This window comes from Varanus komodoensis, unplaced genomic scaffold, assembly GCF_004798865.1.
Source record: "Varanus komodoensis strain SLA01 unplaced genomic scaffold, ASM479886v1 scaffold40, whole genome shotgun sequence".
In the NCBI taxonomy this organism is placed as follows: Eukaryota; Metazoa; Chordata; class Lepidosauria; order Squamata; family Varanidae; genus Varanus; species Varanus komodoensis.
Window position 1 is genome coordinate 7,555,699 of NW_025335942.1, and position 16,223 is coordinate 7,571,921.

General features: G+C 50.5%; 1 protein-coding gene across 1 annotated transcript; it reads right to left on the reverse strand.

Moving 5' to 3' along the window:
• Nucleotides 1–15,082: 15,082 nt before the first annotated feature.
• SCP2D1 (SCP2 sterol binding domain containing 1) lies at nt 15,083–15,591 on the reverse strand. The gene has a single exon (XM_044442834.1). The coding sequence runs from the start codon at nt 15,551–15,553 to the stop codon at nt 15,083–15,085; it is 471 nt and encodes a 156-aa protein (XP_044298769.1). The 5' UTR covers nt 15,554–15,591.
• Between the last annotated feature and the right edge of the window lie 632 nt (nt 15,592–16,223).

Genomic DNA, 16,223 nt, shown 5'->3' on the forward strand with positions numbered 1-16,223 from the left:
TTCTAAATAGCAGAACACATGGGGAACCTTCCAACATACCCACCATCATTCAGGTAGACTCTCCGGCAACAGAAGCTGAAGGAGGAATTGAAAAATGTGGTCCATGTTAGAAGCATCCCAGGCAGATGGAAGTCCAGCTGTGTCTTCAATGCTGCCAAACTGGGAGAGTCCATAACCTCGTGAGTCATTGACTCCATTGCCAACAGTCCAAAAGTTTTTCCTGATGTCCCAAGGAAACTTGGGTGAGTTGTTGTTACTGAACTCCACAGGCAGCGGACAGGCCACTGTGTGAGCCGTGCTGGGTTGGTTGCACGGTTTGAGCCAGAGTGGCTGTTCTTACCATCTTTGATACTCTGTATTAGTCGATGGGTTGCATGAAGGAGCTTGCCATCAATCCAGGGGAAACATGCTTCCCGGTGGCATGATTTTAGACGTGTCTCGCCCACACGTGAATCCCGAGGCTGAGGCCCAGCCCACTGATGTATGGCGAGCATCGCCCATCACACCCTCTGCAGTGTAGTGCGAAAGGCTTAAAAGGGTGCCACAAATGTTTTGGCACAAGCTGCCAGAAGGGCTCCGTCATTCCGGGAGCAGTTGAAAATCATGGGAGACCAGCCACACTATCTGTTCATGTGTCTGCACCGTTGATATCTACATTGGAGATGGGAAGATCTTATTTTTACATGGAAAGGGCCCCAAAGGAGCAAAATGCTTTCTGTGTCGTGAATTTTGGTTTGGGTGCAAAGTGGTGATCAGATCCACACGCACGTTCCGTGTTGGATAGAAAAGGGTATTTCCAGCTATGCTGGGTTACAGCGACATAAGGGAAGGAATAGGGATTTTGAACGTCTCTGTAACAAAAGAAGGGTCTTGCATGTCACAGAGTGGGGAAGATACACCTGTGCTTCAGGCCGCCCTGGGAACGGATCCTTCCCCTGGCAGGGGGAGAGGAAAACCCCGCAGAGGGCACTTTGGACAGACAATAAAAGGAGTCTTAAAACACAGACTTCCCACTCTGCCACTGCGCCTCATATTTAAACAAACATCGATCACCCGTTGTTTGGCCTAATGAGGAGCACCAAGTCAGGAGCCAGTTCTCTCCCTTCCCCAGCGGCTTGTTCCAGATTTTTCCCCACCCAAACGGACAGGCACGCGATTTCATTTCCATGAACAATAAACAACGCGGTGAACTGACCCGTAATTCGTTTAGCTGCCAGGCGTGGGTTTTTCCAGGAAGCCCTGGCCAACGGGATGCTCCCCGGCATGAGGCTAATTCACGCAGCAACCACGAAACTGGGCCCATGCGAGTGTGGGGCTGCGAGTGGGGGCAGAGCTAACATCTAACGGTGCCAAAGGAGGAAAGGAGGATGCGAAGCAGAGCAGGGCCTTCTCGGGGGCTGCACCCCATTTGTGGAATGGGCTCCTGCCAGCAGTTTGCCTGGCACCTTCTTCACAATCTTTGCAGCACCAGGCAAAACCAACATTATTTTCCAGATATTTTAACAATTGATTTCATTTTTGCATAAATTAAGATTTTCAATTGCAACTGAATTACAGACTTTTAATTTACTTTGTTTTTCACTCCCATGTTACTGTTCAAACTTTCAGCTGTATTATATTGCTATGAATTGCGCCTATGGTAGCGTGTGTTTATATTATTGGTTTATTGTTACTTTATGTGTAGCGTTGTCGTATTGCTACCTGTTGTACTGATCCTGTGTGTGCTGTAATCCTACTCTGAGGGTCCTGTTGGACTATTGACTTGCGGAAGATAAATGTAACGAATTAATTACTAAAACAAAGGGTCAAAGAGCTGTGTTGCTCCTAAGGAAGGGAACCAAACTGTTACCCCAAACCTTAATCACTTGCTTAGTTTAATCGCCTTGTAGCCTTGCATTCATTTCTACTACCCATTTCTTTCTATTGCCAGTCAGGTGTGGTTCCATCTTTAAGGCTTGAATTTCTCTGTGGCAGCAAAAGATCTTGCGGAAACTGAAGACATCATCATGTATGCAGATTTATCACTAAAAACTGCAGCTCGAAAGGGTAATTAATGATCCGTGGCTGATTGGACAGCACTCGAAGGACCTTCAGGATAACGCCGCGAAGGCAGTCATGCTGCCAACGGGTTGCTTGCATGCAGAGGACGGCCTTGAGGAAGTGTGTAGAGGGAAATACACGTTCGACTGAGCAAGGCCCGGCAGGACATTTCCCCTCCCCAAAAATATAGCCACTCTTAGAGCACAGCCCCTCGTTCCAAAACTGCATGGATGGAGTTTGCTCAAGCTGGGCTTGGCCTGCACCAGAACGGCTCCGCAGCCCCACAAGCAGTCCAGTGGCGTTTCCCCGCACACCAAGGCGTGCCTGTACCTTTTCCCAGGTTGACTTTCCGGAGAAGGGCCCAGCCCACCGTATGACAAGCCCACCCCCAAAACACGACTGCAGGAGGGCACCTGTGTTCAAAGGGCCACCTTCACAGGATGCCGAACTACATCTCAGGAGAGCCAGTGCCCAACGGAGAGGTCCAGGCCCTTTGCTCTGCGCAGGCGGCCGGACGGAAACGGCGATGCGAGAGGCACTAGCAGCGGCATGAAGCCACAGCTGCGCACCATCAAAAGGGCCAGTCCCTTCCGTGCCGTTCAGTAGCCTTTCATTCTGCAGAAGTGGAGGGGCCATGAAAGCAATCAGCCCTGCAAACCCCCAAAGGGGGTCCTGACACCTCTGAGAGGTTTTGTTCTCAGTACGGGTCAAGCATCCAGAATCTCGTGGGCTTTTCCATGTGCTCCCTGCAGCCCGCCGTGGCTCACTGGAGCCACGACGGGTCGCAAGGCCTGCCGTGGTCTTTGTGTGCATTCAAGCCGTGGCAAGGAGGTGCCGTGGCTTCTCCCGACATTTAAACCCGGTGACGGCAGGCTGTGCTGGACTCACCGGTTATTTCTGGGTTGGGGGTGAGTTACACACTGCAGCTACAACCTCCCCTGTGTCGAGTATCAAACGAGTCAAGTCACAATAAGGTGCTGCGGCTTTAGATAGGACGTGGGGACCGCACGGACCAGCGCTGGGTGCTCCGTTCACCAGTGTCCCCTCCCTCTTCCGCACAAGCCCCTCGGCCGAGATCGCGCAGAGCTGTGTCAAAGGGACGAGGAGCCGGAGAGAGCGAAGGGTGCTGGAGGCGAAGGCCAAAGCGCAGGCGAGACTGTGCCGAGCGCGGCCTTGCGACCGACGGGCTCCGGGGAGCGCAGCACTGAGCGCGAAAGCGGCCGAGGGGGCACGCAGGGGAAAGCACACTACGCGGCAGTTGGCCCCAGGAAACATTCCTCTGCAGGAAAAGCCGGGCTTCCGGCTGACAGTTGTCCTCAGGATCCCCCGACTCTCCCCTTTGTTCTTGGGAGCACTGGCGTGTGCCTGCTTTTGCAGATACGAGCCACAAATATTACAAAACACACGCGAGTCGGCAGCAGCTATCTCCGGACCGCAGGGCCTGCTGTCAGGAAAACGAAGGACCGAATTCCCAAAAGGGAAGCTTGTTTCCCACAGGGGGACCCGGTGCAAGGCAGGCAAGGAGATTCTTCGGAGCTGTTCTTTTCCTATCCAAGCGGCCTCCAGCCAAAGCAGGAAAGGCCGATCATTTACAACGCTAGGAAATTTCAGTGCACTCCTTTCTTCGGCGAGAGCAGAATCCGGGCTGAGTGGGTGTACAGCCAGCTCTCCAGAAAGCCATACCGGAAATGTTAATCATCAAATATTAATCTGAGATTGATACAACAAGAAGTACGCGTAGGAGCGAACTGCGTGCTGTCACAAGCGAAACACTGAAAGTTGGCTCTCTCTGACGGATGTTTGTGAAGCCGTCTAAGAAAAACTGCCTCAACACGAATGCCAAGGAACTGTTGGACTGTAACTCCATCGCTTTTTCAGCAAGAGGCGTTAGACATTCCAGCCTGGTGTTGGCGACCACACATGCCCTCGTGTCTCTGCCTCAGTTTCTCTAGAGCGGGGGTCACCTAAGGTGTAACTCCAGTGCTGTGGAGGCTTCCTTATTGCAAAGAGTTGTTACACCTTGTTTGCCCCTGCTTGATTTCATAATCCTTACAGAGGAGAACTTTCCAGACTGGATTGAGGCCTTCAGAAATATACAAAGACACCGGGCTGAGCTAAGCCTTAAATGCATCCTGTTGGAGTGGACAAGATTTGAAAGTCTGTCTGCACATGAAAGCATGTGATGCCATCTCCATAATTTACTGGGGGTTTTGGCTTTGGTGAAACATCTGGATGGACCTGCTCAGGTATATAGATTCATAGCCATTTCAAGGCAAAGGAATGGGATAAATGTATTACGACTGATTGTTTTTGTACTCATCCGAGGGTATCATCATGAATGATTGTCCATGCAACTCATTATTATACCATTAAGCTCGGTGAATTATTGCTTCTAACAACGCTCTTCCAAAATGATGAACTGCACTTTCATTAGATTTATGGAGCAGATAGATTATTTCCATTATACATATTTCTTAAAAGGAAAATAGTTGTTGTATTCTAATCTGCCCGGCTTTGCTTCAACCGGCCTCTCCCATTATGCATTTCTGGAAGCACATTTATCCCTTCAAAGCACCAACAAACATTGCCCTTCGCGCACCCTCTTGTGATTGCAAGCACTGCGGTGCTTATATGGGTTGTGTATATTGTGGGAGCAAGCGTTTCCAATGGGCTGAACATGATGCGGTCTCTGTCAGCGAATGGAGGCCCTTGATACATTGGAGGCGGCCTTCCCTTCGAGCCAAACTGGAGGAACTGCTCTCCCAGCTTCCAGGTGTGTCCGCACCCTGCCTCCCTGGGGAGAGGATCCTGGCAGCAGGGAACGGCGAGGTGCAGGCGAGAAAACTAGGAGAGGTTCCACAGGACTACACACCCCATGGTCCCTGGGAGGAAATGACAGCGTCCTCTGCTGCTCGAGAGCGAGTCCTCAGTTCCGGGACATCACTCGGCCTGCTTTCTCCTTCAGATCGCCACACCCTGCCCCGGTTTTCTTCTCGAGGAACGGAGGAGGGGGCAAGAAGGAGAGAGGGAGGGCAGCTCTGAAGAAGGGAAGCGCATGCTGATCAGATGATCAGGTCAAGCACTGGGAAAACCCACCGCGGCTTTTTTACTGCTTACCTGATACTCAGGTGTTCAGCCAACGCAGCAGGGCCTGGCTTTGCTCATTAAGAGGTAGACTGCCGTTCTCCATAAGTTGAGCCAGGAGAGGTAATTCTGAATCTGCCGACATATTTTATCTCCCCTTCATTCCCCATCGTTTGGATAGCACTGACCTAATATTGGATCTTGCATCTCCCTGGAAACACATCTTTTCACATTCTGCTACTTGTTGGTTGTGCTTGTAACTATTGTTGCCTGTTACTCAAATGCATTAAATGATTCATTTGTGCACAGAACTGTAGGTATATTTCAGTTCTACAGAACATCAGGAATTTGGGCTCAGTGACTGCTTGGAAATATTAAGCAAAGGAACTTCAAAGGGAAATTCCAAAAGGAAACCACTGAATTAACATGTGTCAAGAAGAACATATCAGCTGTGTCCTGAATCAAAGCAATGGGTTCTTTTATCCCACCCATTATGCTAATTAGCTTACCAGTGCCAAGATATTTGGGTCATGATCAACACTCTCTCTCTCTCTCTCTCTCATATATATATATACACACACACACACACACACACACACACACACACACACACACACACAATTATATACAGATTATTTTATGTACACACATCTGAGCTTTAGCACAGTCATCACAGTCTATGGCCACATAGCAAAAGATATACATTATGATGCGGTAGCTAATACTTACTGACAGTGGCTTTAAGACCAAAAACAACACATTGTCACAAATTATAGCAACACCCAGCGCGGAAAGTTCCTACAAACAAAACTGTAGCAAAAAGGTGGCGTTCACCCTAAATATGGCCCTTGGAGTTGGGTTTGCAAATAATCCAGTGGTCCCTTCCAACTTCGCCACTCTGTGCTTCCATGATTCAGTGCTGCCGTTGTGGGGAAATCCACAGGGTTTGTATAACCAAGCCCGCTGCTCTCGCACCATTGGAATTATACTGTCTTTGGGAGATTTTGTGCAAGTTTACATTTGTGTGTTTCTTTCAAAATCCGTTGCTGATGTAGTATAGCTTCGATGGTGTACCGCACCATCATGTATTCCAAACACATCGTTTGGAGATTCAAAATACAGACCTTCTTACTAATTGGCAACGACAAGAAACTACCGTGATTTTCTCTTTCATTAGTTCTTCCAGAGATATTGTGTTTCCACATCATATAATCATGTTTTCCCCAGGTACAAGGTGTGTGTGTTGTAGCAGTTTTAAAAATGACATAAAGGTGATTTGGTTTTAATTGCATCGCTTGAATGCTGTAATCAAAGACTTTGCAAAGGATAAAGCAATGAATTAAAAGCCATTAAAGACTCCCACATCCACATCACAAAGAATTTCTTACAAAATACCCAACTGTTTCAAGAACAATGCAAGCACGAAGCCCTTTCATTCAAAAGTTCATAGCTAAACAGATGCCGGCATGGAACCGAGCCAGGGGAAAAACGAAAATGCTTCCGCCCGCACCCAAAAATCAAGCTGGGGCACAAGCCAGAGAAGCATTCTTTTGCATGAGCCCAGATAATGTTCTTGCTGCATGATGGGCTACAGATTCAACTGTGAAGGTATTCAAAATCTGACCCCCAGATGCCTACCAGATAGCATAATTCTGTCCAGAAGGGCTGAACTTTGAGGCCTGTGGCAGGTGAGCTGAACAACCTGGAACTGTGTGGTAAATAGTTTCGTACACCAAATAAAATCGCTGGGGAGAGAGTTGCAGGACAAAACAACAAGTCATCTGATGGCACCTTAAAACTGGTCCATTCTGGTCCATTTGTGATGGTGCAAGCTTCCAGGGATGGCACCCGCTCCAGCAGACAAACCAAGGGTTCTAGTCAGTTGGCATCCATGCAGGGGAGAGGACTGCAAGCAGAGAAGCCAGCCGGAAACCTGGTGGTTTCTCTGGGCTTCTCAGCACATCAGAATACTTTAGTCCACGGAAGCATGTAGCTTGTGGCTACTTCCGACTAATGCCACTCCCGATGGAAACTGCCACCATTCCCAAGACTGTTGTTGCTCCAACTAGCTTGGCCTCGCATGAGGAGACACGACCCTCATTCGCCACCAACAGCACCAAGCAAAGACCTTTGTATGGTCCATAAGCCACGCATGGTCCAAATTAGGCATAATGTTTGCAACCTCCTTCATTCCCTAACAAACTGGGGAGGAGTCTGAGGCTGGGAAGCCCCATACGCAGCCATCAAACCTGTCTGTTCTAACAAACAAGACTGCATTCATTTGTAGTCTTCCTGTTCTAACATTCAAAGATTTGTAACTTTTTAACTCCTGTTCTAATTTTCAAAATTTAAGCTGCATGTTCTGTTCTGGACCACAACTCCACTGAGGCAGGCACTTCTGCCTTACCCTGCTTTCCACCCACCCCGGGAAGAAATCTAAGAACGACACCATGCATGAACTGCAGGTGGACTATTCCATTGTGTGGTTTTCTGAAAAACGGGGGACACCCAGGTGTGGCTGCGAGGGCTGGGAGTGGTGCACAGAGCCCTCAGACCCAAATCCCTTGAGGTTCTTCACAGGTTAAGCTTTCCAACAGAGAGATCAGAAAACACAACTGTTCTGAACTGTTGTGTAAAGATCACGAGAGCACCTTTTCTCTGGAGGCTTCGACCACCTTCCATCGCAGGGACCAAGATGGCCCCGTAAGACCTGACTTCTCTGCCTGACGAAAGCTGAGAAGTCCCACTGCATGGACACTCCCATTCCCTTCGCTCCCAGACCATGCCTAGCTCCTGGAGTCAGACCCTGGTCCTCCATCTTGGAAGTCCCCGCAAGGCTCGTATCTTCCGGGCGCCCCAATCAACTGCAAATTTTTCTGACTGCACAACCTCAGCATGCTTGCATCTGCTGTTCCTTGACACTAATGCTGCATCAGTTGCGCCTACCAAAGGAACCCAACGCATCTCTGCCTTCTTCACCCACCAAGACATTTTGCACGAGGGGCAGAAAAAGAAGCCATCCGACCTGAAGTCTACCTGAAAGATGGACTTGTCGCCTGATGGAGCATCGACCCTCTCCCCTTTTTTCATATCACAAAGGGATCCGCCCTGGAGAGGGAAGGGCCAAACGCATCCCTAGTGATGCCCGGTTGGCAGAGACACGTTTGGAAGCCCGGGCCGTTAAAGCCATACTTTCCCCCAGTGATATTCCTTTGGAATATCATCTCAGGATGGATCCGGATGCCAGGAGTATCCTCAACACAATCCGAGTTATTTGTTATCTGTACAGGATGCACCTGCCCCGTCAATCGGGGATTTACTCTCATTGCAACCCCAGAGAAGCAGCTCAACCAAGAATTCCGCAGAGTCTCAGAAATAAGGGCCAGAACAGCAGCAAGGTTCCCAAGCAACGGGGAGCGCTGGAACAGACAAAGCAACGGACAAGCTGCAGCCTTGAAAGGCAGACCGCAATTCAAGCTGAACGATCGTGATCTTGGCCCAGCTTTAATCTGTAAAACTTTCCCCAAGCAGACAAGTCTGGAGTTCGGAAGTGACCCGCTGGAATTAAAAAAGAAAGCCTCTGCATGCTCAGAGAAATGTTTTCATCAGGCCTTCCCAGATCTTCTACTCCTATACCGATGAACTCGCCAGGGCTCAGCATTAGCAGAATTAATGCCTGGACCAGTGACAAGTTTTCCTCCCGTACGTGAGCAGTGCCTGCAACGCCGTCGTGTGCTTAGCACCTCTGCACCCTCACAGCTTCTCCGTGGGTGTGTGGCAGTGCCTGGCCCCCATCGCGTCGCTGCTTTCAGCGCTCAGTTTCCCAGGGGTTAAAGGGCTTCTATCCGAAAGAAAAACAAATGGACTTCAACTAATTTGTTTTTCCATTGCCAGTAGGCATGGCTGCAAAAGTCTGTGGAGGAGATTAAAGTGATAGGGTTTGGAAGGACAGTGGAAATGTTTATAGCCTGAAATGTAGCAAGTTGCATTCCTATGGCGCGGGGGGGGGGGGATTAAGGCCGCCGCACAGTGCACATTTCCTTAGGAGTAAGTCCTACTGAATAAACACGAGGAATTGGGCGATCCGAATGGCCATCCCCAAATAAACCAAAGCGGAACGACAAGAAGCACGATCCACAGTTTATAAACACACACACACAATTCATAAACATGCAAATCTGTAAGACACCCAAAATGGCCATCGATTCAATTCTGTTATAAGTCCTGCACGGCATCATCCAAGCAGGGGAAGCGGTTATCCACTTATCTGGGGCGATGTGCTCCAAGCTGCTTCAGCCTAAAAGGTCTTTCTGGGAGATCAGGCATTTTAGGGTGCAATATCTGATCCTCTGCCTAGCGGGGGAAGCAGAAAGGTGATCTTCGCCCCGTGTCCGTTCCACCTCCTGTAGGACGGCAGTGCTGGATTGGGAGTTGCATTGGATCGTGTACAAAAGCAAATATAAGTATTTAAGCATCTGCTTCAGCCCTGCACTGAGGTCAGTTTGAAAAACATTTGGGATGTTGCGTGTGCCTTTTCTCAGACTCCAGTTGGTTTTGTTTTGGGGTTCATAACTCGTTTACCCTAATAAGATATTTTCATGTTCACTAGTGGGGAAAATGCAGCCAAAGGGAGAATACGATGCTTTTCTACTGTGTCATGATGACCATTGTGGCGAATAAGAGACTTTTCTCACCCGAGCATATCGTTTGCCACATATTGGGCATCAGACCTGCGCCTGATGTGGGGCAGCATCCTCCTGGCCCCGGACCCGCAGGCTGAATGAGTCAGCCGTGCGATGTGATGCGGCGGCCAAGAGGGCAAACGCCACCCTTGGTTGCATAGCCAGAAGTGTGGCATCTGGATCAAGAGAGGTATTACTACCACTCTACACGACTCTGGTGCGCCCGCAACTGCAGTATTGTGCTCAGTTTTGGGCCCCTCGTTATAGGAAGGATATAGCCAGGTTAGAGTCAGTGCAGCGTAGGGCCACAGGGTTGGTGGCTGGTTCGCAGGGGATGCCATATGGGGCGAGACTGAGGGAACTGGGTCTCTTCAGCCTGGAGGAGACTCCGAGGGGATCTGTTGGCGACATGCAGGTATGTGGGGGGATGTCACAAAGAGATGGGTAGAGACCTGTTCTCCCCTGCAGAGGAAGGCAGGACGTGCTCCAACAGAGCAAAGCTCAGGGAACCAAGATTCAGGGTGGATGCCAGGAAGCACTTCCTGACAGTCGGGACCCCGAGGGTGTGCAATGGGCTTCCTCGGGAGGTCATTGAGGCCCCATCGGTGCGGGTGTTCAAGGATAGGCTGGACGTGCACATGGTGGGCATGTCGTGAGCGGAGTCAGCTGGAGCCGGGGGTCAGACTAGATGGCCCAGGAGACCCCTTCTGACTGATTCTATGTTTCTATGTCTGGGAGTATCATCCCATCAGCCCCAAGCAGCCCAATGACTGGGGATGATGGGAACTCTAGTCTAAGCTCTTAGGAAGGCATCAGGGTGGTTCAGTCTAGCCCTATGGCCTGCCCTCCAGTCTCCCAGGGAGAAGATTTTGTCCAGCGCTGGCCAAGACCCCGGACCTTGAGGGACCCTGCCCCCATCTCCACTTCGGAGCCGCTTTGCCAGTGTATTCATGGCCCACCAAGGCCTTGGCAAGCTCGTCCGCGCAGCACACCCGCCTTAGCCTTCCGCCACGTTTCGCCAGGTTCCTTTAGCAGCTAAAGTGTATCCGACTGCCCCGAGAAGTCCTGCTTGTTGGGGACGTGGCGTTTCTCTCTTATAAAACTAGTTTGAAATCTGGCACCAGAAGGAGAAGAGGCGCCCAGCAATTTCTGTCCATCTTTGCCCGAATCCGGCCTGCAATAAGTTTGGCTGCTGTAAATGCAACGCAGCTGAACTGCAACCTTAAAAAACTCACCGGATGAACCCCAAATGTCTGCGGCATGATTAGAGGGAAGGCCCTCTAGAATCATGGATTCCAGGACTACAAAGCCCACCAGGCGGGCTTCTGCGTGTTTCCACGGAGTGTGCTGGGCTTGAAGTTCTGCAGCTGTGACAGGCTCCGCCTTTGACCTGCATGAGGAGGGAAGACAGCTTGATGGGAACAGACAAATTTATAGACTTGCACTTTCTAATGTTCGCTTCGTGTTCTTGGCACGGAGGTTAGTTTCCACGTTCTGTTTTATGGCACCACAGACAGCAGTAACAAACGTGAAAGGTGAGTCAGGAGCCCAATAATGCCCAACAGAGCTTGCTGGTCGGGATGTGCGGAGCCATGTGGGCATCCAAAGGGGTGAGTGCCTGGCGCCGGAATGCCGGCCCGCCAGCGAGGCGCACCGAGAGGCACCAGGCAGACTCAGCTACACAGACAACCTTGCCCATTTGCTACCGGGGTTCAGAGGCGTTCTGCCCTCCTTGGGGGTCCAAGAACCTCCGTGAGGTGGCAACCGGTGCAGAAAAAGTGTTGGGAGGTCCCTCCCACGAAGCTCTGCCATTCCATGAGATCGGAATCGGCTTCCTGTCCTTGATTTAGCCTTTCCGGACCATGTCCATGCTGGCTGGAGACGTTGGGTGTTGCAGGCCCACGCATATGGATGGAGGATGCCCATGCATTAGACTGCTTTCACACACTGAAAACACTCCCAAGCTTGTCGTGTGATGGGCCTGATCCAAATACCTTCTTCCAGCTAGAGGGCAAAACTCTGAGCTTGGCTTTATTAGGAAGTGTCACAAAACTGTGGGCAAATTTGAAGTTGGACATGTGGAATACCAGAGAGCAAGTCTTGAGCAAGTCAAGGAAAGAAAGTTCTGTGAGTCGTGGTTGAAAGTGAGGCGCGTGGTCAACCTGAGGAGACGCTTAACAGGTGGAATAAGCAGTGCCTTCAAACATCTAAGAAGCTGTCACGGGCGGAGTTGGATGCTGCAAGCGAGTTGCTCTTGAGATGGGACTAGAACCCCTGGGTGGAACTTACGAGGAAGCAAAGCTCAGCTGCATATTAGCAGTATTTCCCCAGGGTTCAACTGTGGGACAGTCTTCTCTGGGAGGTTCTGGCCGGAGATCTTCGAGACTGGCTGGCCAACTCTCAGGGATGGCAGATCCTGCCTTGTAGAGCACAGAGATACAGCCTCCAAGATGTCCACTTCATTTATTCACACATGGAAAAAGCAATGTTCCCATTGTTGAACCGAGTGGGGATTTATTGATAAAATAACATCCATGTTTTCTAGAATATTATATATAAAATAACATCTTGCTGGTCAACTTCAGCCTTTTCGGCATTGCTGGTTGGGGCACAGACCTGAACTATTGTGATGTTGAATGGTTTGCCTTGGATTGGAACTGAGATCATTCAGTCATTTTGGAGACTGTATCCCAGTACTGCTTTTCCGACTCTTTTACTATGACTGCTCTTTAGAAGGTCAGGTACTAAAGCTGAAGCTCATATACCAGCAATTCACTGGAGAAGACCCGGATGCTGGGTGCGACTGAAGACAAAAGGAGAAGGGGGCGGCAGAGGTTGAGGTGGCTGGATGGGGTCACTAGGGCGGTGGGTGTGGGCTTGGGGGGACTCCAAGGGATGGTGGAGGACAGGAGAGCCTGGAGGAATGCTGGGTTTTTCGTGGGAAAGGAGGGGCTGAACAGTCTTCTCTGCCGATCTCATATTAATGAGCTTTCTGGTTTTAATGCACCATATGTTCAAATTCTGCATTTAGAGAAACAAACCAATCAAGCGTGCTTCTGAAAAACTGAAATCCTGCATGCAATAGCAGACCCAGGAATGCTGAAACCGTTGCTGTTTGCCTTTCCTATGAAATATTATTAGCTTTGAATTGCACAGAGAATCAGAAGCCAGGGACACCATCTGGTGCCTTTGAAAAAGTGACGAAGTTGGAAAATAATCATACAGTGTGCAAAATGCTATTCTGCATCAGTTCAGTGTCTCGGTTTCCCAAGCATTGGGAGTGATAGTTACTCAGACCTTGGGCTGCAATTTGTTTGTGGTCTTTGTAGTTGCACTTGCACACTGGGTCAAGAATGCCGGGCCCTTGCAAGACCCAGAGATCTGGCATGCAGGTCCCTGGTCGCATGTGCTGATGGGGCACTTGAGACCTGCTTAAATCCACGAAATCCACCCAAGTCCACATGCCTGCCTGAGTTTGTATGACGTGGCAAGCCAACCCGGTGAACGAGCCACGGCGAGTTGCGTTGTTCAGTCTTGGACCACTTGGCCTGGGCTAACCAACCGCTCTGAGGGCCCTTAGCTTGTTGCGGTGGGGACTGATCCACAAGAGGTTGAGACGTCGTTCCAAACCCAGGAGACTGATCCCACTGTGGGCCGCAGGATGCAATGAGCCAGCTGCTCAAAAACGGCAGCAAAGCCGACATCTTTGCCCTAGTTTGGAGCAGGTGAATCGGGTGAGCTATCCAGAAGGCAGCCTTGTCCGATTCTGGGGGGTGAATTTCAGCCGGAAAACTTTCACAAGGTGCTTGGACCACTTCTACATTGGTTCTTTGCGCCTCTTGCCTTATAAAAACAGTCAGACACAATGCAAGCAGGCAGTGCTTGGAGGGCAGGGAGCGAAACCCAGGGCCGGCGGCAGATTTCAGCTTTCCGGTCACTCGGGCTCTTCTGCGGATCTTGCCAGTCGTTGCACTGAAGAAGGTGCGTCGAGGTGAGCGGTTTCAACCGCCATCGCAGCTTTGCCTCGCAGTGGAGCCTGACATGCCACTGTGGGCAGCGAGCGCGGTCCTTTCCAGAGCATCCTGGCCCCGTCAGGCCGCTGCCAAAGACACACGGCAGGTACGCGGTTTCCTGTTCAGGTGAGAAGGCGCTCCCGACTTTCTCACCAGCTCTCCAGCATTAAAACAGCGCAGCCAAATTCCTTGGAGCATCTTGGAAAGGGAAGCTTCAGGATGGTTTCTTGCATAGTATTTCACTCTCAGATGTGACGTCCCTGGTTTAGCAGGCATGTCTGTTGGGAAGGAAACTCATGCGCACTTTGGCAGCGGCTTTGGAGTTTCTGGATAGCCTTTTCAAGGGTCGGAACAGCTTCCCCGGAAAGTGCCAGCAGAGGGAAGCCAGCCTAAATACAGACCAAGCCCCTACCTGGGTTCAGGTGCAAAGGCTTTCAGGAGAGGCCTGCGGTCAGAGGACAAGTTTACAAAAGTGATATATTTCCATCGTTCAAAGAGGAGGAAAATATAGGGAGAGGCAGTGTGGTGTAGTGGTTAAGAGCACAGGTCTGGGACTCAGGCTATCTGGGTTCCAGTCCCCGCTCAGCCAGGGAGCCCATTGGGTGACTTTGAGCCAGTCAGATTCTCACCTCAACCTACCTCACAGGGTTGTTGTTGTGGGGACAAGATTGAGAGCAGGAGGTGCCAAATGATGCCAGCCACTTTGCATCTATTAGAAAAAAGCAGGATATAAATCTAATAAATAAATAAACTGTGAAATTCCCTCACTTTGTGATGGCGACTAATGTTTTTTCGTTATAGTTGCCACCCTGATGGTGCCTCAAATTACTTTTGCTAAGGCCAAACTCACTTCTCCCCATTGGAGAGTTTTCTCCTCAGATCCACTGGGCTCCATGTGGCAAATCCGGGTCTATTCGGAGTGCCTCGCCTGGCCCACTGCACTTTGAAAAGTCTGCTTGGCCTTCTAAGGCATGTCTGCTTCCCCTTCCCCCCGGCAGGTATTTCAGGTGTGTTGAGCGCTGCGCCTAAAGAGAAGGGGGCAGCACACTGGCAAAGCGAATTGGGGAGAACGACCCAACAGACTCGCCCGATTCGTAACTATCCATCAATCCAACACAACAAAACCTTCATAGCAGCTTGATGCAAATGCCAATCTAATGGTTCCCCATTAAAATACTCTGCATTTTAATCTCATCCTCCGCTGGGAGCAGCATCTTGAGTGAAGAGAGCACGAAGGGATCGACGTTCTCCCCAACGAGCCGCTCAGAGCGTGCTGCAATCTTTCAGGATCATCTCCAGCTTACGGCTGAGCAGAAGGCTGCCCTTCACTTTCACCTTGCCAACCAGGAAGGCCTTGCGTGGTTTGAGCTTCCCCCGCACGAGCTCCATGAAGTCGTGGTCAGAGAGGATGAAGACGGTGTTGGCGGGCCTGCGGGAAGCCCCGTGGTAGACTTCGCCCGCGCCAGTCTTCAGGTCCAGCGTCCACTGGGCCACCACCGTCCCGCCATTCACGATGTCCCATTGGAAGACGGCGCCCACCTTTTTCACCAGCTGACTGCCCACCCGCCTGACGCGGTGGCCGATTTCTTCAAATATGAGCTCACTCTGCAGCCCGGTGGCCTTGGCTGAAGAACTTCTAGAGAACGGCGTGAGGGCTACGCACGGACCAGCCTTCTCGGATCCGTTGCTCTTTGTCCCAAGACCCCTTTTCTGTTTTTCTTCCCACGTCTTCATTTGCAGGTCTTTGGAGAATCATGAATCGTTGTTCAAACCAGGGAGCTCTCGAAGGGCCTCGGTTTCTCCTTCGGCAGCTGCAACAGCTGTGTGTCTTACCATGCCTCCTTGAGTGCCTGGCTTAGTGTTTGGGTTTCACAGGCACAACTGGCATGAATAAAATGAGGTGGGAATCATTGTTGGGTGGCGACATTGTGAAATCAGACAGGACAGCCACTTGGCATCAGGGCTGCATGAATTTGCACGCAGGGATCTCATTGGTGAATGCGCTCCAGAATGGTATTTTAAGTTCTGCACATGGGAATAATTGCACGTCATGTGTTTCGTATGAGAGGTGGGTCGCTTGTGGCCCTCCAAAGGTTTGAGCCTACAATTCCCATCATCCTTCACCATTGGACTGGCGTTACAAATGGATGCATAGCTCATAATGCCCTGCTTCCATTTCAGGTTTCCAGGGAACAGCTGGCATCCCTACGACTCCGTAAAACTATACACGATTGGACCGCTATCGCTTGGAATTTGCTGGCATCCCTCGATGATACACTTGGAAGAAAGCCGTTTCGAAATCAGCTTGCAGAACAGGGTTCCAGGGCTGACAGCCCAGAAAGGCTGATCTCGTGATTCAAGTGCTTGTAGCCATTTTATGGAACGGACCACAAGCTACAGTCAG